A 25,946-nucleotide genomic window follows, 5' to 3' on the forward strand; every position below is an offset into this window, starting at 1 on the left:
GTATGACCTCAAGTCGCTTGTCATTACAGATTCAATGTAAATGAATGAGAGCCGTCTTAATATACACTACTGAAGTCGCTCCGACTTCAGAAAAGGTTCCTGTACTACTTCAAGGTGACCTCTATCCGACTTGTGCACATAGACTTCAATGGGAGTCGCTTCTAAGTCGGATCCTTATCTATTTTTAAGCGACTGTGATCAGACTTTCCAGGAAGAAGAAAAAGATTACCCAGGCATTCCCCACAGACAAAGTCGCCTATCATTTAAGTCCCTTCAAGGTAGTGCACAAGTCACGCTAAATTCGCGCTAAAAATTCGCTCCTTCATGGGGCGACTTTTGGTCGCGGTAGTGTGAACCGGCTCTAACTGTTGAAACCGTTCCCCAGGTAATTTTTGTAGTGAAGTCATTTTCAGCAATGACATATGGAGGAGAAGAAAACCACACTTACTAGAGCTTAAAGTGTGATGTCAGCACATGTGCCTGGTGATCTCCGGGCTCCATAAATTATTATTCAGCATGGGTGTATGATTGTATACAGAGCTATGAAATGGGCTTGAATGTGTTCATTTTTAATTCTAAGCTTTGACCAGAATTTTATCTTATTACCTTTTAATCGCACCGTGCCTATTTCTTTCAGTCCAGAGGAGGCGGCCCGTTACCTGGAGACCTACAAATGTTATGAGCAAAAGCCAGCTGATGCCTTGAAGGAGAGGACTGAAAGCGATTTCATGTCTAAGGTGAGAATACAATGAAGGTCAGAGAGAAGTGGGCCTACTTTTGTCAAAAATGTATACATAAGGGTATACATTGAACAGAAATTCGGGTTTCAGGCCTGTTCTTTTCAAACTGCTAGTTTTTGGCACAGGATGGGGGTCGGCTTTGGTGGTGAAAACAAGCCTTAACCTAATCCTATACTTCTACCTTAACTTTTATCCTGACCCTTACCCTCAGCCCAATCATAAACTTTAAAGCAATGAAGTCTATTTAATGCAAAGTGAAAGGTTCTCTTGATAGGTCATTCCCACCCTCTCATACTTTTTTATCTGCACTCCCCAGCTGCCACAACTCAGAGAGAGGTTACATAGGGATAATCTTCTTTGCTTCCTTACTTGACATTGTTTGGGCTTGGAAATTGGCTATATACCTGAAAGACTAGATTATTTATTCTGAATGGGCAATATGGTAGTTTTCCTTTATCCATGTAGTGGAACTCCAGGCTTGCCTTCATAGTTTCCCTTTATCCTTGTAGCAGAACCCCTGGCTTCCTTTTATCCTTGTAGCGGAACTCCAGGCTTGCTCTCATGGTTTCCCTTTATCCTTGTAGCGGAACTCCAGGCTTGATCTCATAGTTTTCCTTTATCCTTGTAGCAGAACCCAAGGCTTGCTCTCATAGTTTCCCTTTATCCTTGTAGCAGGACCCCAGACTTGCTCTCATGGTTTCCCTTTATCCTTGTAGCAGAACACCAAGCTTGTTCTCATAGTTTCCCTTTATCCTTATAGTGGAACCCCAGGCTTGCTCTCATAGTTTCCCTTTATCCTTGTAGCAGAACCTCAGACTTGCTCTCATGGTTTCCCTTTATCCTTGTAGCAGAACCCAAGGCTTGCTCTCATAGTTTCTCTTTATTCTTGTAGCAGGACTCCAGACTTGCTCTCATGGTTTCCCTTTATCCTTATAGTGGAACCCCAGGCTTGCTCTCATAGTTTCCCTTTATCCTTGTAGCGGAACTCCAGGCTTGTTCTCATAGTTTCCCTTTATCCTTGTAGCGGAACTCCAGACTTGCTCTCATGGTTTCCCTTTATCCTTGTAGTGGAACTCCAGGCTTGCTCTCATGGTTTCCCTTTATCCTTATAGTGGAACCCCAGGCTTGTTCTCATAGTTTCCCTTTATCCTTGTAGCGGAACTCCAGGCTTGCTCTCATAGATTCCCTTTATTCTTGTAGCAGAACCTCAGACTTGCTCTCATGGTTTCCCTTTATCCTTGTAGCGGAACTCCAGGCTTGATCTCATAGTTTTCCTTTATCCTTGTAGCAGAACCCAAGGCTTGCTCTCATAGTTTATTTTTATTCTTGTAGCAGGACCCCAGACTTGCTCTCATGGTTTCCCTTTATCCTTGTAGCGGAACTCCAGGCTTGCTCTCATGGTTTCCCTTTATCCTTATAGTGGAACCCCAGGCTTGCTCTCATAGTTTCTCTTTATTCTTGTAGCAGGACCCCAGACTTGCTCTCATGGTTTCCCTTTATCCTTGTAGCGGAACTCCAGGCTTGCTCTCATGGTTTCCCTTTATCCTTGTAGCGGAACTCCAGGCTTGCTCTCATGGTTTCCCTTTATCCTTGTAGCGGAACTCCAGGCTTGCTCTCATGGTTTCCCTTTATCCTTGTAGCGGAACTCCAGGCTTGATCTCATAGTTTCCCTTTATCCTTGTAGCGGAACTCCAGGCTTGCTCTCATAGTTTCCCTTTATCCTTATAGTGGAACTCCAGGCTTGCTCTCATGGTTTCCCTTTATCCTTGTAGCGGAACTCCAGGCTTGATCTCATAGTTTTCCTTTATCCTTGTAGCAGGACCCCAGGCTTGCTCTCATGGTTTCCCCTTATCCTTGTAGCAGAACACCAAGCTTGTTCTCATAGTTTCCCTTTATCCATGTAGTGGAACTCCAGGCTTGCTCTCATAGTTTCCCTTTATCCTTGTAGCAGAACTCCAGGCTTGATCTCATAGTTTTCCTTTATCCTTGTAGCAGAACCCAAGGCTTGCTCTCATAGTTTCTCTTTATTCTTGTAGCAGGACCCCAGGCTTGCTCTCATGGTTTCCCTTTATCCTTGTAGCGGAACTCCAGGCTTGTTCTCATAGTTTCCCTTTATCCTTGTAGCGGAACTCCAGGCTTGCTCTCATGGTTTCCCTTTATCCTTGTAGCGGAACTCCAGGCTTGATCTCATAGTTTTCCTTTATCCTTGTAGCAGGACCCCAGACTTGCTCTCATGGTTTCCCTTTATCCTTGTAGCAGAACACCAGGCTTGTTCTCATAGTTTCCCTTTATCCTTGTAGCGGAACTCCAGGCTTGCTCTCATAGATTCCCTTTATCCTTGTAGCAGAACCTCAGACTTGCTCTCATGGTTTCCCTTTATCCTTGTAGCGGAACTCCAGGCTTGATCTCATAGTTTCCCTTTATCCTTATAGTGGAACTCCAGGCTTGATCTCATAGTTTCCCTTTATCCTTGTAGCAGAACACCAAGCTTGTTCTCATAGTTTACCTTTATCCTTGTAGCGGAACTCCAGGCTTGTTCTCATGGTTTCCCTTTATCCTTGTAGCGGAACTCCAGGCTTGATCTCATAGTTTTCCTTTATCCTTGTAGCAGAACCCAAGGCTTGCTCTCATAGTTTCTCTTTATTCTTGTAGCAGGACCTCAGACTTGCTCTCATGGTTTCCCTTTATCCTTGTAGCAGAACACCAAGCTTGTTCTCATAGTTTCCCTTTATCCTTGTAGCAGAACTCCAGGCTTGCTCTCATAGATTCCCTTTATTCTTGTAGCAGAACCTCAGACTTGCTCTCATGGTTTCCCTTTATCCTTGTAGCAGAACACCAAGCTTGTTCTCATAGTTTACCTTTATCCATGTAGTGGAACTCCAGGCTTGCTCTCATGGTTTCCCTTTATCCTTGTAGCGGAACTCCAGGCTTGATCTCATAGTTTTCCTTTATCCTTGTAGCAGAACCCAAGGCTTGCTCTCATAGTTTCTCTTTATTCTTGTAGCAGGACCTCAGACTTGCTCTCATGGTTTCCCTTTATCCTTGTAGCGGAACCCCAGGCTTGCTCTCATGGTTTCCCTTTATCCTTGTAGCGGAACCCCAGGCTTGCTCTCATGGTTTCCCTTTATCCTTGTAGCGGAACTCCAGGCTTGTTCTCAGTTTCCTTTTATCCTTGTAGCGGAACTCCAGGCTTGCTCTCATGGTTTCCCTTTATCCTTGTAGCATAACACCAAGCTTGTTCTCATGGTTTCCCTTTATCCTTGTAGCGGAACTCCAGGCTTGCTCTCATAGATTCCCTTTATTCTTGTAGCAGAACCTCAGACTTGCTCTCATGGTTTCCCTTTATCCTTATAGTGGAACCCCAGGCTTGCTCTCATAGTTTCCCTTTATCCTTGTAGCAGAACACCAAGCTTGTTCTCATAGTTTCCCTTTATTCTTGTAGCGGAACTCCAGGATGCCTTCATAGTTTTCCTTTCTTTTTGTAGCTGAACTTCAGGCTTACCTTCAGCTTAGCACAGTTGTACAGCCTTCCCTACTGTACTTAAATTGCTAACTCTCAAGAAAAGACAAATGAGCTTAGTACCTAGGAACATTGACTTATGGCATGGCCCAGAATACCCCAGATCCCAATAGCCCCTTCTATGAGAGAGTTATTTTTATCAAATAAAGTTTTCAGGACCCCCTTTAAAAATGTAGAGTTTTTGTTAGCGGTTCCCTGCTCTGCCTTAGGTGCATCTTGGCACAGGGGAACCCTTTTTACTTGCTTTAGAAATGGCCGGAATTGGTCCTGTACTAGTGTTAGTGTTTGTAATTATTAACTATACTTTTCAAATCCAATGTTTTTCTCAGCTTTTCTCTCCTGGGGACAGGAAAACTATAGGCCAACATTGGCACTCCCCTCAACCTCCCACCATAATTCTCTGTACACAGTCTATAAAGTGAACTCTGTCTTGCAGTAGGAATTTCTAAGCTTTACCTGCAGAGGTAGCTCTCCAAAATTTGAGACTATTTGGCATTGTGGTATAACCCTATGACCCTACCCTTACACCCCTAGCCTGGTTAGGAACAGACTCTTTCTCTTACGTCCTCTGACAGTCGCCGCCATCTTCATATTCGTCACAATGGGGTATTAGACTTTGCTCCGAAGGAGTAGCTAGGCAACAGAATATGTTAACATTAAAGCTTTTAACATATCCCACCCCCAGGGGGTGGTCCCCTCAGTCAATACCCTCCTACTTCCTGCATCCATATCTCAGTTTCAATGTCTAGCTTGTCAGGAGTAGCTGGATGTCTCTATGCTGGGGCATTTTGCCTCAGCCTTTATCTTCTTTTTTGATTTTTTGTTTGAGTTTTTTCTCTCTCTTTACTTAGCTGTTCTTTTTGTCAGCATTAGTTAGTTCTTCTGATGAAGAGGATTCGTGCGGGCTGGGTCTCGGGCTGATTCCCCTGGTCTCAGGTTGTGGGTCAGTGGCTTCCCAGCCTGCCATCGAGCGTTCAGCCAGGTAACGCTCCTGGCACAGTGAACGACCCATCCCTGTTCGGTGCAGGGATGCTTGGTGAGGTGGCTACCTCACTGGACGCTGTGCGGTTTCTTAACCCCGATTTTTCTGCGTCCTGAATGCGACTCTCCCTGCCACATGTGCAGTGGCTTGTTCGCCTGTGCAGGTTCCCCACGCCATTTAGGTAAGTGTATCTGTGTGGGGACCTGTCTGTTGGGGGGGTGTCAGTCTGGGACTGTGTAACCTGCCTCTGTTCACACTGTTTGGCTCCCTATCGCTCTGGCTGCATGCTGTGGGCTGCAAGGAGGGGGCTGTGCTGCACTATCTGTGTCAGACTGTGGGAGGTGTGACAGGCTGTGTGCTGTGGGGCATGTTTTGTCATGTTTGGGCACAATACAGCGATCGCTGCGGCGGTCCGCCATGTTTTTTACATGCTGTAGTGTTATACTGCGGTCCTCACAGTAGTGGGGGAGCGGCGGTTTCGGCGCCATTTTGGTTGCGCTCGCCCCGGCCGCATGTTTGCACTGCGGGCGGCCATTTTCTTGTAGCCTTCCATAGGCTTTAATAGAGCGCCCTGACTCATCACTTCCTCTTTCCTGGGTGCACCGATCGAGGCGGCAGCAGCAGCAATGGTCTCTTCAAGTTTAATCCTCTCTTCTTCCTATATCCATTGCCTGTATTCAGTTTTATCCCTGTGGGGGTCTGCTTGTGCTAGTGTGTGTGTGTGTGCGGTGGGCTGCGCTCGCCGCGCTTGTTAAAGGGGCAGTTAACCCTTTATTCTCCAGCATATTTTTTGGGGCAATGGATTCTCAGGAAGGCAAATTTCCTGCCACCTTGGTGGGTAGCCAGGGGACTGCTGTTTCCCCCCCAGGGGGGGATTTGGCTGAGGTGGTGGCTAACCTTGCTGCTCAGGTGCAGATGCTTGTGGCTGCTCAATCCACTAAAAGACCCAGAGTTTCAATGTCCTCTGATTCAGAGGGTGATGGTGATGGGGCTGCTATGGCTGGGATCTCCTTATCGGGGTCCCGTTCCTCCCTGGATCTCGTGGGGTCCGAGGTGGAGGCTGAGGTTGAAGGGGTTGATAGTTCTCCCCCTGGCTCGCCTGAAGAGCTTGCAATCATGGATGAATTGGTTGCTTCTATTAAACAAACGCTGCGTTTGCAGGATGAACCGTGTCCTCCTGCTGCCCTGGCGGCTTATGGGACACAGAAAAGACGCAAGTCATCGAAGGTCTTTCCCTGCACTGATGATTTTCAGCGTGCTGTTAAGGAACAATGGCGCAATTTACGCAAACCTTTTGCTGTGCCAAGTAGGTTCAGGCTGCGTTATCCTTTCACGCCTACCACTGATGAACGGTGGTGTGTGCCACCCCCGGTGGATCACGCGATAGCGGTTTTGAATAAATCCACTGCGATTCCTGCAGAAGATACTCCGGTGTTCCGAGATGCCACGGATAGGAGACTGGAGTCTCTTGCCCGTTACGGGTTCGATGCTTAAAGCTCTGTTTGCCTCTCTTATGGCAGCCCAGGCTGTCGCGAGTTGGACGCAGGTGCTTAGGCGCGTCCTAGTGGCTGATTCGGCTCCACCGGCGACATTGGATATGGTGGATCAAATCCATCAAGGTGTCATGTATTTGTGTGATGCGGACTTGGATTTAGTGCCGTTGGCTGCACGTGTACACAGCGTGGCGGTGTTGTCTCGCCGCCTGGTTTGGTTAAAGTGTTGGTCTGTGGACCAATCTTCGCGCAAGACCCTAGCCAATCTGCCTTATGATGGATCTCGCCTTTTTGGGGAATCCTTGGATACGTTGATAAAGGGGATCACGGGCGTTAAGAGCACGCTCTTGCCCCATTTCCCCAAGGCTAAGGGGGCTCCTGGTAAGAAGCATACTAATTTTCTGCCTTCTCAGGGGTTCTTTCGTGCCTTTCGGTCGCACTACAAGGGCAAACCGTTCAAGGGTCACGGCTCCCAAAAGAAGCCGTGGTCTGGTAAGCAGAAGTCCGGTCAGTCCGGACCCGCTGCCCATAACAATGCGGCCTGAAGGGACGCCCTCACCCAGTTCTGGGGTGGGGGGACGCTTGCTCGGTTTTCTTCAACCCTGGCTGGCCCGCGTTCGGGACCGGTGGGTTCAGGAGATCGTTCGATCTGGCTACAAGATCGAGTTTCTCTCTCGGCCGGAGAGCAGATTCTTTCCCTCAAATCTTCAACTGTCTCCAGAGCGTTTGCGGGATCTGCACCTAGCGGTGCGGGACCTGAGGGCTCAGGGAGTGGTGGTTCCGGTGCCTCATCGGGACAGATTTCGGGGGTTTTATTCAAATCTGTTCACCGTGCCCAGGAAGGAGGGCAAGGTTCGTCCAATTCTGGACTTGAAGGCTCTGAACCGCTTTGTGCGGGTTCGCAAGTTCCGCATGGAATCCCTGCGGTCGGTGGTGGCTGCCCTGGTTCCGGGGGAATTCATGGCCTCCATCGATTTGAAGGATGCGTACCTTCACATCCCGATTTTCGAGGGTCACCAGAGGTACCTGCGATTCGCCATTGCGGAGGATCGTTACCAATTCGTGGCGTTACCTTTTGGTCTCGCCTCGGCTCCGCAGGTTTTCACCAAGGTGCTTGCACCGGTTCTGGCTTTGTTGAGAGCCCAGGGCATCTCTGTCCTGTGGTATCTGGACGACATTCTGGTTGGGTCTGTGACCAGCCAGGGTCTGGAAAAGGACCTGTCCGTCACGATGCAAACTCTACAGGAGTTTGGTTGGACGATAAATTTTCCAAAATCGACGCTGGGTCCGTCGGTTCGTCTTTCCTACCTGGGAATGATCCTGGACTCGGTCCAGGCGAAGGTCTTCCTGCCGGACGACAAACTCGGGACTCTTCAGGAGGAGGTCAGGTCCCTCAGGGACGTTCCACACTCGTCACTGCGGACGTGCATGAGATGTCTGGGGTTGATGGTCTCGGCCTTCGAGGCGATCCCCTTTGCCCAGTTCCACACGCGGGGTCTCCAAGCGGAGATCCTGTCCAGGTGGGACGGGCGACCGCAATCTCTGGATCTTCAGATCTCGTTGAGCCATCGCACCAGAAGGGATCTTCTGTGGTGGCTCCAGTCCCAGATGGTGTCAGGGGGCAAGTCCTTTCGTCCTCTCTCGTGGACAGTGATCACCACGGATGCCAGCCTGTCGGGCTGGGGTGGTGTTCTGGGCGTTCTGTCCACCCAGGGAACTTGGTCGGAGGGGGAGTCCTCCCTTCCGATCAACATTCTGGAATTGCGTGCGATAAATCTCTGCCTTCGTCGTTGCACGGACCGGCTGCAGGGCTGTCCGGTTCGGGTGCAGACGGACAATGCCACGGCGGTGGCCTACATCAACCACCAAGGGGGCACCAGGAGTGCCCGAGCAGCTCGGGAAGTAGCCGACATTCTATCTTGGGCCGAGACTCACGTCCCGGCGATAACGGCAGTTCACATTCCGGGGGTGGAGAACTGGCAGGCGGACTATCTGAGTCGCCAGACCCTGGATCAAGGGGAATGGTCTCTCCATCCGGCTGTCTTCCAGATGTTGTGCGCGAAGTGGGGTCTTCCAGATGTGGACCTGTTCGCGTCTCGTCTGAACAACAAGGTGAAAAAGTTCGTGGCAAGGACGCGCGACCCTCGGGCAGACGCGTCGGACGCGTTGGTGGCCCCGTGGCATCAGTACCGACTGATGTATGCGTTTCCACCGATTCAATTGCTGTCCAGGTTCCTTCGCAGGTTGCACTCGGAACGCAGCACGGTGAGTCTTGTGGCACCGGACTGGCCTCGCCGGTCCTGGTACGCGGACCTCGTGAATCTGGCGGTCGACGCCCCGTGGCGTCTGCCTCTTCGAGACGATCTCCTGTCTCAAGGGCCGATATTCCATCCTGCTTTACAGTCGCTGGCTTTGACAGCCTGGCTGTTGAGACCGAGGTCCTGAAGGATAGGGGTCTCTCCCCTGAGGTCATTCACACTTTGATCAACGCGAGGAAGCCTTCCTCGGGGAAGGTCTATTACCGTACTTGGAAGGCCTATTTTGCCTGGTGTGAGTCCAGGGGGTTTTCACCTCGCACGTACTCGGTTTCTCGAGTGTTGTCCTTCCTTCAAACGGGTGTCGACCAGCGTTTGGCGCTGGCTACGGTCAAGGGTCAGGTGTCTGCGCTGGCCGTTCTTTTTCAACGTCCTGTGGCTTCTAACCCCTTGGTTGGCACTTTTGTTCAGGGGGTGCGACATCTGGTCCCTCCTAGGAGGGAACCTCTGCCTCCTTGGGATTTGAATCTCGTTCTCTCTGTGTTACAACGTGCTCCTTTTGAACAGATCAGGGAGATCTCGTTGTCTATGTTGTCCAAAAAGGTCGCCTTTTTGGTGGCGATCACTTCGGCTCGTAGAGTGTTGGAGCTGGCGGCTTTGTCCTGCAAGTCTCCGTATCTGGTTATTCACTTGGATAAGGTGGTCTTGCGACCTAACCCTTCTTTTCTTCCGAAGCGAGTTTCGGAATTTCATCTCAATGAGGATATTGTTTTGCCTTCGCTTTGCGCGAAGCCTAAGCATCCGAAGGAGGTGAGGTTGCACTCCTGGGATGTTGTTCGGGCGATAAGGGTTTACCTTAAATCGACTGAGTCTTTTCGCAAGACGGACTCTTTGTTTGTTCTTCCGGAAGGTCCTCGGAAGGGTATGGCGGCGTCGGCTTCTACCATCGCCAAATGGATCAGACAGACCATTGAACAGGCATATGCTTTGCAGGGAAAAGTTCCCCTTATGCCTGTAAAGGCGCACTCTACTAGATCTCGGAGTACGTCTTGGGCCTGTCGTCATGGGGCTTCTGTGGCCCAGGTGTGTAAGGCGGCGACCTGGTCGACCGTGCACACTTTCACAAAATTCTATAAAGTGGATGTTCAGGCATCGGCAGATGCTTCCTTTGGCCGCAAGGTTCTTAGTGCGGCAGTTCCTTAGGGTCCCTTGTTTTGGACCCTGGCTGTTTTGGGATACGTGTTTTATCCCTGGGTTATTTGCTTTTCCTGGGTTGTTGCTCCTGTTGAGCAAGTTTTTTTCATGTTGCCCAGCTGGTTTCCTTCCTTTGGTAAGGTTCCTTTCCTTGATGTGGAGACTGCGTTGCCTTACGGCGCGGCTGCGTTTCCCACCCCTCATGTTTGCACTGCTTTGGGACGTCCCCATTGTGATGAATATGAAGATGGCGGCGACTGACGGAGGACGTAAGAGAAAACGGAATTTTTGTAAAATCTTACCGGTAAAATTCCTTTCTCTAAGTCCTCCGACAGTCGCCGCCCCCGCCCCTCTTTTGGGGTTTGGTTATATACTCTACTGCTATTCCACTGAAACTGAGATATGGATGCAGGAAGTAGGAGGGTATTTACTGAGGGGACCACCCCCTGGGGGTGGGATATGTTAAAAGCTTTAATGTTAACATATTCTGTTGCCTAGCTACTCCTTCGGAGAAAAGTCTAATACCCCATTGTGACGAATATGAAGATGGCGGCGACTGTCGGAGGACTCGGAGAAAGGAATTTTACAGGTAAGATTTTACAAAAATTCAGTTTTCTACATCTTGGTTGTTGGGATAGATGGCCATGCTATGCCTCCTATTATCAAATACTGTATGCATTATACCTGCTCTATGTGTTTGCTACAATAAAGAATTCACAGACTGCAGTTATTCTCTCACCATAAATTGACTGTATGGGGGAAATTCACTAAATCTGGAAAGTGCAAAATCAGGCTCATTTCTGCATAGAAATCAATCATCTTCCAGGTTTTATTGCCAAAGCTGAGGTCAGAAGCTGGTTGGTTTCTATGCAGAAGGGAGCCTGATTTGCACTTTCCAGCTTTAGTAAGTAAACCCCTATATGTCTACATTGCAGTTATTCTATTGTTTCATATAATTACAATGTACATTGATTATTGCTGTAGTTTGTGGTTATGATGGAAGACTAGAAAATACATTTGTAGTGTGTGGATTGAAGGCTACTTTTTAAATTCTTCTTGTAAGTCACAGTGATGTGTGTTTTTTTTTTTTTTTTTTTTTTTTGGGGGGGGTTGTTTTTTTTGTTCTTTTACTGTTATGCTTCAATAAAAAGTAAAATTCTAATTTCGCTGCATACAATATGCATTAGAAACTGCAGCAAATCATTTAAAGCCTCTGCCTTATTTGCTGGCTATCCAGCATCAGCTAGATCCACAGTATGTGTATCAGCGCTGCTCTAGAAATAAAGTGCCAAGTGCAAAATTAACAGTGCATCATTATCAACAAAAGTGCATAATTAGCAATGTGACAAATAAATACGAATGTCCTTTGATCATTAGCAGATAAATAAAAGTTCTCATGCCTTAAATCCGGATAATCAGCAAATAAGTCCTTTATAAAGTTCCCGTGATGTAGATCAAAATTATGTGCAGATCACTCCGTGCTCCCCTCCTGTTTCCCCACTCACCAGACAGATGGGGAAATGGTGCATATGTAGTATTAGGGGTCTCTCTTTGCCGTTGTCTCTTAAAGTTCCTCCCAATGATGATTCCCGGCAAGATTTGGGTGGAGTAATATGGAGCGGGTGTAGTGGGAGGAGACTAGGGATCGACCAATTATCGGCACCACCGATATATATCGGGGGCCGATATGCACTTTCCCCGATATATCAGAATCGGCCCCTGAGGTTACCGATATTGCCGATATTTCGGGAAAGTGCTGTACCGGAGTGATGCCTGCAGCTAGAGGCGTCCATAGCTGACAGTCGACTGTCTTGTAATGGCAACCAATGCGGCTGAGAAGTCGTCGTCACCCCCCCGCCGCCTTCCGCCGCTCGCCCGGGTCTCCCATCCCACTGGGTATCCTTCCTGCACGGCCACCAAAGACCCGATCAAAGCCACATTCGACTCTGATCAGGTCTCCATGTAAAAACCTGGAAGTGATGTCATGACATCACTTCCGTCCGGGTACTCTGCGCCAAATTCAAAAAACTGACCGCATTCAAAACAGCCAAACTTGGCGTTTTTGAATGCTTTTCAGTGCCGAGGAGTACCTGTGAAGAAAAATTAAATAAAAAAATAGAAAAATATTTTTTTTACATGTCCGAAAATATCGGCCGATACCGATATCCGATATCCGATGACCAAAGTATCGGTATCGGCATTAAAAAAACGATATCGGTCGATCACTAGAGGAGACTCGGGAATATAAGCTGGATGCACGAGGCCGATTACAGCTTTAGATGGAGACTCAGTATCACTTGTGGGCATTGACAAAGGCACCTGCCCAGAGATGCCCACTCCTCCAGATAAAGGCATTTTAACAGTTGTGTAACTTCACCCTTAGAGCCAGCTTACTGCTCTTGAGAAGTCCACAATGACTATCCAGTTAAACTGGTTAACTTTATGATGACAATAACACCTTTGAACTTTTGATGTGCATTTTAGGTGCTGGCGTTTTGCGCACCTTACCATTCATCACAATTAGGCTTGTGACGGTATCAGATTTTCATGCTGCGATTAATTGATTAAGGTTTTGCCATGGTATACGGTATTATCACGGTATTCTATTATTAAATTTAAATTTATTAAATTTCCACCTCACTTCAATTTCATTGCTGAATTTAGGGGCTTTGGTTCACTTATGCACATTATTATATAGTCAGTCAGTACAGACTCTGTGAACCAGGCCTAAAATAGGTCATCAAGTAGTGTCTGGCCTAACTGGTGATAACTGGTCCTGGCGCTCGGCTCCGATCCGATGGCCTGGTCATTAAGAGGGCAAATCCTTGTGGTCAAGAAGTGGTTAAACCTGAAGGAGGTGTTGCTTATAAATTACTTTACTATTGCTTTAGGCCTGGTTTTAAATTCTGCATGCACCTTTTTTCAGCTGAAAACGCAGGCATAGCAGCTCAAGCCCATTCACATCAATGGGCTGCTATGCCTGTGGAAATGTGGGCCCCCAACCCGCATACATGTGAACCAAGCCTAAAGCAATAGTAAAGTCATTAATTGGTTAAACCTGCAGGAGGACCGGTGTTTTTATCTATTAATGACTTTACTATTGCTTTAGGCCTGGTTCACATGTATGCGGGTTGGGGGCCCACATTTGCACAGGCATAGCAGCCCATTGATGTGAATAGGCTTGAGCTGCTATGCCTGCGTTTTCAGCTGAAAAAAGGTGCATGCAGAATTTAAAAAAATGCAGTGGCCATGAAATCCATCCTTCTTTTGCACCATGCGACTTACCTGCCGTTGCTGCACACGCAAACTGTTTTTAAATGCCGTGCCCACGTATACAAAAAATGCAGAAAGCTTGCCAGAGCAGGAACTGCAGGTTAGTCGCATGGTGCAAAAGCAGGATGGATTTCAAGGCCACTGAATTTAAAAAAAATGCTGCATGCACCTTTTTTCTGCGGAAAATGAGGGCATAGCAGCCCGGTTCAAATCAATGGGCTGCTATGCCTGTGCAAATGTGGGCCGCCAACCCGCATACATGTGGGCCGCCAACCCGCATACATGTGGGCCGCCAACCCGCATACATGTGAACCGCCAACCCGCATACATGTGAACCACCAACCCGCATACATGTGAACCAGGCCTAAAGCAATAGTAAAGTCATTAATAGATAAAAACACCGGTCCTCCTGCAGGTTTAACCACTTCTGGATCGCAAGGATTTGCCCCTTTAAAGACCAGGCCATCGGATCGGAGCGCCAGGACCAGTCATCACCAGGTAGGCCAGACACTGCTTGATGGCTATATAATAATGTAATGTGGGCTGCTATGCGTGTGTGTGTGTGTGTGTATATATAATATTAGAGCTGCACGATTCTGGCCAAAATGAGAATCACGATTTTTTAGCTTGGAATAAAGATCACGATTCTCTCATGATTCTCTGTGTAACAAAAAAAAAAAATTGGGATAACTTTAATGTTACGTTTTTTTTTTTTTTTTTATTCATTAAAGTCTATTAATTGGGTTTGAAAGACTGCTGCGCAAATACAGTGTGACATAAAATATTACAACAATCGCCATTTTTTTCTGTAGGGTCTCTGCTAAAAATATATATAAAATGTTTGGGGTTCTAAGTACTTTTCTAGCAAAAAAAAAAAACTGATTTTAACTTGCAAGCAACAAGTGTCAGAAAAAGGTCCAGTCTTTAAGAGGTTAAACTTCCTTTCTCCCTGGCAGAGGGAAGGAAAAGATAAAATGTAATCATTTTTGTTTATAGTTAGGCATTAGCTGTGTGAGTGAATGAGTCATCCAGCTCACTGAAATGTATCAATTCACAAGTCAGACCCAGGAGCAGAGAAACTCGGTATTTTAAAAATGCCACAATAACAATACCGTGGCTATGCAATACCGCGATATATCGAATTACCGAAAACCGGCATATGTCTAATCACAATAAAAGGTGCGTTTTGCTGAAAAGAGCGCTGAAGGTGCAGCAAGCAGAAATGTTTCTATGCACTCCAGAGAGGAGAATGTAGCCCATGCTTAAAGTTCTTTTATTCTGTTTACCTGATTATTCTCTATCGCTTTACATACTTTTATTTCTTTAATATGTTTCTTAGATTACAGATTGCCTTACCACAGTGAAGTCCGTGAACAAGACAGACAGTTGCACGCTGCTCACCACATTCGGGGTCAGTTCTGTGGAATTAGAGTTGAATAAGTGTACCTTTTGTGTGACTGGGAGATCTCCAGCATCATTGGGGTTCTTATTCTGTCGGGTTTAAATTGCATGTTGCATCCAAATGTCATGTTGTAGCCAATACTGGTTGGCAGAAAGGAATGGCACTGCTGCAGAAGTCTTAGTAAAGCCATAGATCAGGGGTCTTCAAACTATGGCCCTCCAGTTGTTCAGGAACTACAATTCCCATCATGCCTAGTCATGTTTGGGCATGTCAGAATTTTACAATGGCTCATGGGATGTGTAGTTCCACAACAGCTGGAGGGCTGTAGTTTGAGGATGCCTGCCATAGATGATGCAATTTTTCTTGGTTGCAGGAAAGAAAATCACTAGATTCCCTCATCAACACAGTCATTGTTGGGGGATCTCTCCCGCAGAGCTAATGGTTATGAGTAAGCGACTGGATTTGTCGTGAAACGCGTCAACCAATTACCTGTCCCATGTCTTGCCAGTCTTGTATTGATGCCTGTGATGAAGAATAAAATACTCCACTTTTGATTTCATCTATATCGGAGTGCGGTCACTAGTTTGTGATTTGTTGGCATCTTTGGATGCATCTTTTGGCTGCAAGGTTTTGCAGGCTGCTCTTTAAAGGGACTCATTGTTTCTTTAGGGATTTTTTTTCTTTCATTGGTGAGCTCCTATTGTTCCTGGTTGAGCTTCATGCTACCCAGTTGGCTAAGTTTAGCCTTTGGAATTTACGTTAACTATTTGGTTTGTGTTCTTCCCACCCCTCATGTCTACACTGCTTTGGGACGTCCCAATGGTATAAGAAGCATAAGAGCTGCATCTCTCAATGGATGATAGAGAAAACTGGATTTTTGTAAGAACTTACCGTAAAATCCTTTTCTCTGGAGTCCAATGACAGACGCAGCACCCGCCCCTCTGGTATGGGAATAGTGTGTGTCTTCTTATCACTGCTTGTCATGAAACTGGTATGCTTGAGCGGGGTGTGTGGGGTTATGCCTATAGGGACAGCCCCCGTAGGCGTGGTAAACTGTTTTTCTCTTACGTCCTCCGACAGTCGCCGCCTCTTCATATTCGTCACAATGGGGTATTAGACTTTGCTCCGTAGGAGTAGCTAGGCAACAGAATATGTCAATATTAAAGCTTTTAACATATCCCACTCCCAGGGGGTGGTCCCCTCAGTCTATACCCTCCTACTTCCTGTTCCATACCTCAGTTTCAATGTCTAGCTTTCAGGAGTTAGCTGGCTGTTTTCTGTGCTGGGGCATTTTGTCTCAGCCTTTAGCTTCTTTTTGATTTTATTTGAGTTTTTTTCTCTTTCTTTACTTAGCTGTTACTTTTGTCAGCATTAGTTAGTTCTTCTGATGAAGAGGACCGTGCGGGCTGGCCCCCCTGGTCGCAGGTTGTGGGCCAGTGGCTTCCCAGCCTGCCATCAAGCGTTCAGTCAGGTATTTTTCCTGGCACATGTGAACGACCCATCCCTGTTCGCTGCAGGGATGCTATGGTGAGGTGGCTACCTCACTGGACGCCATGCGGTTTCGCACCGCAGTCCTCCTGCGTCCTGGCTGCGACTCTCCCTGTCACATGTGCAGTGGCTTGATCGCTTGTGCGGGTTCCCCACGCCACTCAGAAGGTAAGTGTACTCTGTGTGGGGACCTGTCTGTTTAGTGGGTGTCAGTCTGGGACTGTGTAACCCTGCATGTCTGTTCACACTATGGGACTCCCTGTCTGGATGCTGTTTTTTTCCTGCCTAGTACTACTCCTGTAGGGGGCAGCATAACCTAATGGTATAAGAAGCATAAGAGCTGCGTCTGTCAATGGACTTCAGAGAAAAGGATTTTACGGTAACTTCTTACAAAAATCCATTTTTTTTTTACTTTCTGCTATAAAACAGCCAATAAATCAAATTTTTTCATCATTTTAGGCCAATATGTATTCTGCCACATATTTTTGGCAAAAAAAAATTCCAATAAGTCTATATGGATTAGTTTGCGCAAAAGTTATCGCGTCTGCAAACTGGGGGATAGATTTTATGGCACTTTTATTTATTGGTGGTGGATTGTTTGTTTTTCAGGAACCAACGTAAGGCTGGCCATACACGGTGCAAATATCTCTCCTGCAACCACAGGGGGAATTTGCACAACTCCCCCTATCAACACAGACAGTGCTGACAAGAGAATCAGCAGTTGCTTTCTCCCAGTGGGGGCAGGCAGGGGAAGCCATCGCCGCCAGGAGAAGACCGTAATTATTTTTAGTGGTAATTGCAAGAAAATCCAGCAGGCTGGTTGTATCCAAGTTGATTGATTGATCAGCTTGGTACATTCAGCCTGCCCATTAACGGTTTGAATCAGCATGAACCAACTGAGATTCGAACCATGTATGGCCAGCCTAAGTGTGAACAATCCCTAATTCGGTTATGTAAATATGGTACAGCAGTAGCCTAAAAAATTGCTTGGAATTAAATACAGTAAAACTTTGGATTGAGAGTAACTTGGTTTAAGAGTGTTTTGCAAGACAAGCTAATTTTTTTTTTTTTTTTTTTTTATAAATTGTGACTTGATAAACAAATGATGTCTTGATATACAAGTAGCGTCATGTCACAACTGATTATAAAAGCGAAGAGAGGCGCCTCGAAGTGTAGCAATATGGTTACATTTAATAAAGGTACAACGTTTAGCAACTCACATGGTTGATGATTAAAAGAGGCACATCTAAGTATGCAGGCATCCGGGGTAAAGCTGTCCACATAGACCATCTTACGAACTGCCATCAACGTCATTCCTCCCACACTGCGCTCCACGCCTCGCTTTCAGATCGCTCTACTGCAGGGTAATCTTCCCGTGACGATTGCAGACTGACAGCGGTGAGAGCCAGTGGTGCGGAGGATGGTCTATGTCAGGGTTCTTCAAACTATGGCCCCTCCAGTTGTTCAGGAACTACAATTCCCATCATGCCTAGTCATGTCTGTGAATGTCTGAGTTGTACAATGCCTCATGGGATGTGTAGTTCTGCAACAGCTGGAGGGCCATATTTTGAGGATCCCTGGTCTAGGTGGACAGCTTTACCCGGATGCCTGCATACTTAGATGTGCCTTTTTTAATCATCAACCATGTGAGTTGCTAAATGTTGTACCTTCATTAAATGTAACCATATTGCTACACTTGGAGGCGCCTCTCTTCTCTTTATCCACTGTAGCTCCTATTGGATTTTGGTTCTAATCCCCTTGTGGAGGTGCCATTTGTGCATGGACATTTTATGGGTACACGACCTATCACATTGCTATAATCTTTTTATATGGACTATAAACTGAAGTACTGATGAATAAATGGTTGTGGAACTAATCATCTGAGTTTCCATTATTTCTTATGGGGAAATTTGCTTTGTTCGAAGAGTGCTTTGGATTACAAGCATGGTTCTGGAACGAATTATGCTCGCAATCCAAGGTTTTACTGTATTATAGTGATGAGGAAAAGGGAAGCAGCCATTTTATTTATCAAACATTTATTTATGATTATCAAACATGGATTTATGATTAAGCAGATATATTGGATGTATATGTTGTGAGCTGTTAAGATTGCTATCTCGACCTTTGAAGACCTGTTTAGCCAACAAGCTTTGGAAGTGACACGTCTATGTGAAATGTCCATCCGCATATCAAAGAATGTCACCAAAGACTCAGATGTGACTTTTAAGAGGAAGTAAACCCTCCTCTACAACTTGTACCTATAGGTAAGCCTATGATAAGGCTTACCTATAGGTACTGTAAATATCTCCTAAACATGTACCGTTTAGGAGATATTTACCTTACATGCAGCCAGGGACGTCACTGGCGCATGCACTCTGAAGGAACGGCCGCTCGTGCCGTTCCTTCAGAGTCCCGTGCCGTGACGTCGGCTCTCGTGCGCGAGAGTGACGTCACCGCGGCTGCGGCCAATCAGATGGCCGGATGCCGCGATCCCGGAAGACGGGCGACTGGACATGTCGCCTGTCATAGAGGTGAGTGAGCGGCACGGCGGGGGCTCATTCTAAGGTAAGTATTGCATAATGAGCTAGTATGCGAGGCATACTAGCTCATTATGTCTTTCTCTTGCAGGGTGAAAAAAAAAATATATGCGAGTTTACAACCTCTTTAAAGAAACTAGATAGCTAGGTTCCACCCACTTTAGAATGTATAAAACTGTATTAGGGGCCCTAGCCAGTTACAGCAATGTTTATCAAATCAACAGAATGTATGCACTGAATTGCTCTCCAAACATGTTTGTCTAAATAAATATCATTTTCAATCTGGCTTCAACAGTCAAAATGTTACTGAAACCCATATGTTTTGGGGTTTCCCTTACAATAGTAATAACTAAATCTGTGATTATTGCAAAATAACCCTAGTTTCCCTTTTAATAAATGTCTTGCTGTAACGTTACCTCTAGACTCTCTCAGACCTTGCCAGTGCCTCTCGAGAAGACTTGTCCTTGTGCCCAGGATTTGGACCACAGAAAGTAAGTCTTGCTAATGAATTGAAGCTGTGATGTCTGATTGTCATTGTGAATGCACAGTGCGTATTCTTGTGGTGTCACTGAAGAGTCCATCCATGCAGGAACACTAAATCACATATGGCGTCAATAGAGTTCTACTGTGAGATCTTTGTTCCAACTCCCCATAACCACCTACCGATCTTGGCACCAGTGCTATGGCGCTTGTAGTTTTGGCATGAGGCTCATGATACCTAGAACAAGCAAAATTTGAAGCTCCCCAATTGTAAAAAAAAAAAGATTAAAGAGACCTTTAACTAAAAATCACATCGGTATGCAGCTCTTCAACTGATGTGAAATCATCTAACAGTAATTTAAAAATGTATATTTATTTATTTTTGGGCTTTAATGTCACAAACCAACTATCCACTTTTGATGTTGTCTTCTACAGTCTACTGTACAGTGTTGAAAAACAAACACAAGGGCGCACCGGCCTAGTGCAATATCCACCATAAAAGATATAAAAATACTCACAAACAAGTTCTTGGTACAAGCATATCAAATGGATGTATTGCCATCAGCATCGGAACCAAAGGGTGTATCGACCTCTGGAGCTTGAAGGCTAAGCCTCGAAACGCGTAACATTATGGCAATACATCCATTTGATATGCTTTTACCACAAACTTGTTTATGAGTATTTTTATCAAATAAAACCTTTTTGGAGGATAATGCACTAGGCCGGTGCGCCCTTGTGTTTGTTTTTCGATTACAGTGGTCTCAGACTACCCTGGTCTTGTAAGGGGCTGCAAGGCCAAAGTATTCAAGAGAAGCCAAGTAGAAGGTTTTCATTAGCCACAGGGGTTTGGTTGGATGTGGTTAGAAGATTACCTCTCAGAGCGCAGGAGATGGGTGCTTTGCACCAAGTTTTTGGTTTGGTCTCCTGTACAGTGTCACCTATGGACAATATTGTGTACCCAAGTTTGTTGTTTTCACTGCTGCGTGCAGTTTAAAAGGTTTAACATACTGAGTGCAACCTCCGTTTTTTTCTGTCTACCCAAAAAACGAAGTAATTGCTTTGTGTACACTAAAATTAACTTTAGTATTTTTTTTTACAGAAATTGTGGGCTTGATAAACTACTGGGTTAACTGCTTGCCGACCGCCGCAAGTAGATTTACTGCGGCGGTCAGCCCCTGCCAGGCAGAGTGACGTTAATTAACGTCACTAGCCTGGGAGGGTCTGGGGAGCGAGCGCGCGCCCGCGGAGGCGCGCTCCCGCGCGGTCACGCACCCCCCCCGCGCGTGTGACCAGCGGACCCGATGTCCGCCGGCCACTCGGCGATCGTCGGGGGAAGAGGGAGAATGTCAGGCAGCTTGTGTAAACAAGCTGCCTGTCATTCTCCTCGCTGTAAAGACACTGATTACACGGATCTACTATGTAGATCCGTTGATCAGTGTCCTTACAGTTAGAGCCACAGCCAATCACAGTAAGAATCACGCCCCTAGGGACACACACAGCCCCTCCCTCCCAAATAAAGTTAACCCCTTCACTGCCAGTGTATTTTTACAGTAACAGTGCATATGTATAGCACTGATTACTGTAGAAATGTCACTGGTAACCCCAAAAGTGTCAAAAATGTCAGTCAAGGGTCCGATCTGTCCGCCGCAATGTCGCAGTACCGCAAAAAAAATCGCAGATCGCCTCCATTACGCGTTAAAAAAAAAAACAACAAAAATGACAAAAATCTTTCCCTTTGTTAGTAAATGCGATAACTTTTGCGCAAACCAATCAAAATACGCTTTTTGCGATTTTTTTTTTTTTACCAAACATAGGTAGCATAAAACAAATTGGCCAAAAATGTTAAAAAATTTTGATTTTTACATTTTTTTTTGGGGAATTTCATATAAAAAAATGTGAAAAATATTGCTATTTTTGCAAAATTGTCGCTCTTTTTTTGTTTATAGCGCGTGATCAAAAAATCGCACAGGTGATCAAATACCACCAAAAGAAAGCTCTGTTTGTGGGAAAAAAAGGACGTCAAATTCGTTTAGGTACAGCGTCGCACGACCGCGCAATTGTCCGTTAAAGTCACGCAGTGCCGAATCGCAAAATACCCCCTGGTCTTTTAGCAGGAAAATCCTCCGGGGCTTAAGTGGTTAATATCATGTGACATTAAAGTAGAACTATAGGCAAAACTTTTATTATTTTTTTTTTCATTTGGGATAGAGCAAGGGAGGATGATCACTCCTGTCATATTTATTTTTTTATTTTATTTATTTTTCAGCATCTGTGTCCCATTGCGGAGATTTCCCTTCATTCCTGCCCCTTAGCTTAACAGGAAGTAAGAAGAAATCCCTGCAAATTAACCACTTGCCGACCAGTCACTGGGACTGCTACTGCGGCAAAGTGGCTTGATTCCGTCCAGCGACGTAGACCTACGTCGCTGGACTTCTCCCCTTCTGGGCGGCGCTTGTGCGCCGCTAGACGCTCGCTCCCACTGTATGCAGTCACAGTGGGAGTCGGGCCAGGGGAGGAGCGGCGATCGCCGCTGCTCTTCCCCGATCGTCGGGGAATCAAGTTTGGAGATCCGCCCGCCTGTGTAAACAGAGCGGACGGATCTCCTAAGTGACAGACAGGGTCAGATTGCAGGGTTCAGCATAGCTCAACCTGCGACCTGTCCTTGTGTCACTCAGTCACCCCCCCCCCCCACACATGTTAGTAAGCACCAGGCATACATTAACCCCTTCCTCTCCAATAAAATTAACCCCTTCCCTGCCAGTGTCATTTTTAAAGTAACAGTGCATATATATAGCACTGATTACTGCAGTAATGTCACTGGTACCCCCAAAAATGTCAGTCAAGGGTCCGATCTGTCCGCTGCAATGTCGCAGTCCCACAAAAAAAATCGCAGATAGCCGCCATTACTCGTTAAAAAAAAACACCAAAAATGACAAAAATCTTTCCCTTAGTAAACGCAATAACTTTTGCGCAAACCAATCAAAATACGCTTACTGTGATTTTTTTTTTTACCAAACATAGGTAGCAGAAAACAAATTGGCCAAAAATTTAAAAAAATTTTGATTTTTACATTTTTTTTGGGGGGGATTTCATATAAAAAAATGTGAAAAATATTGTTATTCTTTCAAAATTTACACTCATTTTTTGTTTATAGCGCAAAAAGTAAAAATCGCACAGGTGATCAAATACCACCAAAAGAAAGCTCTGTTTGTGGGAAAAAAAGGACGTAAATTTTGTTTGGGTACGGCGTCGCACGACCGCGCAATTGTCAGTTAAAGTCGCACAGTGCCGAATCGCAAAAAGTGGCCTGGACGTAAGACAGCAAAATCCTCCGGTGGTAAAGTGGTTAAGGGAATTCCTGTGGACTCCCAGGTCCACATTGAAAGGTTTCCCCACTATTCCTTTTCTGAGGACAACTCTAAATGTAGGATTTATTTTTACTTTCACTTTCAATGATGATGGCAAACAGGACAAATGGAGAGGGGGGGGGGGGTATCCTTAACGGGAGCGCAGGCAGCAGTACAAATTGACAAGCATTCCAATCAAAAACTAAAAAAAAAGTTTTGCCTTTTTAGTTATACTGTAATTTTAATTTTATTTTCCAGTTTCTCTGCTTGGAAAAAAAAAAATTTATATATATATATATAAATAATGTTTGGGAGCTAAAGCAAACATCAGGCCTAAGTGCCGGTTCACATACACGCGACGCTACTTCCCGGGGCGACCTCCGAGGTCGTGGTGCGAGCAGCGCGCCGCGACCTCGGAGCGGCCGCCACGGACTTCATAACATTGAAGTCTATGGCGGTCGCCTCCTGGTCGCCCCAAAGAAGCTCCGGACCCTTTTTCTAAGTCGGAGCAACTTGTGTCGCTCCTATTAGAACGGGTCCGCAGCTTCCCTATGGGAGGCGACCTGTGAGGCGACCAGGTCGCCTCACAGGTCGCCTTAGTGTGAACGGGGGCTAAGATGTGGATTTTAACATGTGTTGTGTGTGTGTCTGCTGTTTTATATATCCCTGTAGATTGTTTTTACCAAGAAACACATATAGAAGCTTTTTTAACTTCATTTATCTAAACACTCTGCTGACACCACAAACTAGGGTTACCACTCTATCCCTTTAAACGGGAACACATCTGAGCTACACAGGTTCTGAGGCTACCAAGGAAATTTATTTGCCACCTTAATCAGCCACAGGACCTGTGTAAAATAATGTGTGTTCGGTTTTAAACTGATGGGATGGCAACCCTACCACAAACTGTGGAAGGGAGTTCCACATCCGCATCGCTCTAATAGTAAAGAACGCCTTACATAGCCTGATTGATCTATTTCTCATTCAACTTCATTGTGTGGCCTTGTGTCTTTGAACATTGAAGTTTTCCTCTGAAGTGCCTCTTTTCAGGGAGAATACGTTTGCCATGCCATCGCTTCGTTTGGCCACCAGCAGGAAAGAGAAATAGCCAAAACTTATGATAATGTAGAGACACTGGGGGTTGATTTACTAAAACCGAAGAGTGCAAAATCTGGTGCAGCTGTGCATAGAAACCAATCAGCTTCCAGGTTTTTGCTCAAAGCTTAACTGAACAAGCTGAAGTTGGAAGCTGCTTGGCTACCATATGCAGCTACACCAGATTTTGCACTCTCCACTTTTAGTAAATCAGCCCCTTTGACTAAAGGCCCGTACACATCGGCCGATTGTCGGCTTGTTAGTATGATGCTTCCGACAGCCGACAGCGCATTTTCGGCCGAATAAAATCTGGTGTGCAGGCTATAAAATTTTTGTTGGCCGTCAACACAACGGCCGATTTTCCGTCAGTCAGTACAGATTTCGGCAGACAAAAATCTGATGAGCAAGCAGGGCCGGCGCAACCACTAGGCGGAGCAAGCGGCCGCTTGGGGCGGGCAGGTCCGCAGCCAGGTATGGGCGGAAAAATGAACCCTTTTTTTTTTTTTTTTTTTTCTAAACTACTTTATTATCCGCGCTCGCCGCTCGGGAAGACGAGGCGGCCGGGGGGCGGAGCAGTGCGCCCCGATCCGCCCATTCTGTGACAATAGCGAATGAGAATTCGCTATTGTCACAGGGATCCTCCTCCTGGCCAATCAGGGAGCGGGTCCTCCTGCTTCCTGATTGGCCGAGTGGCAAACACCGTGCCATTGGACGAGGAGGAGGCGCCGGCGCCGCGGGAGAGCAGAACTGCGAGACCGTCCGTCCGTCCATGAGGTAAGTGCAGGCTGCAGCTGAGCTTGAGTATGATGACTGCTGCAGGCCACTTGCCTTGATTGATTGATGCACGCCCCTCATCCCTCTCTCTGAGCTCTCTCTTAGTGGATTGCTGCTGTCAGTGCTGTGTGCGTGCCCTGAGCTCAGCACATCATCCTCATCATCATCCGGGACAATGTGCTAACCACAGGCCCAGTGGTCCACCTAGCGTCTTAGACACCTGGGGACAGATCCCTATACCCCCTTATCTATACTTCAGAATCATTTTTCAGTAATAATCATCAGATCAATTGAATTGGTTTTCAAGGCCAGAACAGATACGAATAAGATGATGTTTTATTTGTTCTGAGCTTTAGATATCTATAAACATGCCCCCCCCCCCCAAAACAAATACAATTGATGGAATGACAATGGTGAAACACAGGGCTGCTGTGGGGTGCATCAGAGAATGGGAGGTTAGCAGGTCAGTGTACAGGGGGGGCATCAGAGAATGGGAGGTTAGCAGGTCAGTGTACAGGGGGGGGCATCAGAGAATGGGAGGTTAGCAGGTCAGTGTACAGGGGGGGCATCAGATAATGGGAGGTTAGCAGGTCAGTGTACAGGGGGGGGGCATCAGAGAATGGGAGGTTAGCAGGTCAGTGTACAGGGGGGGGCATCAGAGAATGGGAGGTTAGCAGGTCAGTGTACAGGGGGGGCATCAGAGAATGGGAGGTTAGCAGGTCAGTGTACAGGGGGGGCATCAGAGAATGGGAGGTTAGCAGGTCAGTGTACAGGGGGGGCATCAGAGAATGGGAGGTTAGCAGGTCAGTGTACAGGGGGGGGCATCAGAGAGTGGGAGGTTAGCAGGTCAGTGTACAGGGGGGGCATCAGAGAATGGGAGGTTAGCAGGTCAGTGTACAGGGGGGCATCAGAGAATGGGAGGTTAGCAGGTCAGTGTACAGGGGGGCATCAGAGAATGGGAGGTTAGCAGGTCAGTGTACAGGGGGGGGCATCAGAGAATGGGAGGTTAGCAGGTCAGTGTACAGGGGGGGCATCAGAGAATGGGAGGTTAGCAGGTCAGTGTACAGGGGGGGGCATCAGAGAATGGGAGGTTAGCAGGTCAGTGTACAGGGGGGGGCATCAGAGAATGGGAGGTTAGCAGGTCAGTGTACAGGGGGGGGCATCAGAGAATGGGAGGTTAGCAGGTCAGTGTACAGGGGGGCATCAGAGAGTGGGAGGTTAGCAGGTCAGTGTACAGGGGGGGCATCAGAGAATGGGAGGTTAGCAGGTCAGTGTACAGGGGGGCATCAGAGAATGGGAGGTTAGCAGGTCAGTGTACAGGGGGGGGCATCAGAGAATGGGAGGTTAGCAGGTCAGTGTACAGGGG

At 46.6% G+C, this 25,946-nt stretch overlaps 1 protein-coding gene across 1 annotated transcript in view; it reads left to right on the forward strand.

The window, feature by feature from the left end:
• ERCC1 (ERCC excision repair 1, endonuclease non-catalytic subunit) overlaps window positions 1-25,946 on the forward strand; it is a 55,356-nt gene that overhangs the window by 17,274 nt on the left and 12,136 nt on the right. The window contains exons 6-8 of the mRNA XM_082266868.1: window positions 638-737; window positions 14,797-14,868; window positions 19,307-19,375. Of these exons, the coding sequence (XP_082122994.1) occupies window positions 638-737; window positions 14,797-14,868; window positions 19,307-19,375 (241 nt within the window). The remainder of the gene's footprint in view (window positions 1-637; window positions 738-14,796; window positions 14,869-19,306; window positions 19,376-25,946) is intronic.

This window comes from Pelophylax lessonae, assembly GCF_965119305.1.
Source record: "Pelophylax lessonae genome assembly, chromosome: 9".
Lineage (NCBI taxonomy): Eukaryota > Metazoa > Chordata > Amphibia > Anura > Ranidae > Pelophylax > Pelophylax lessonae.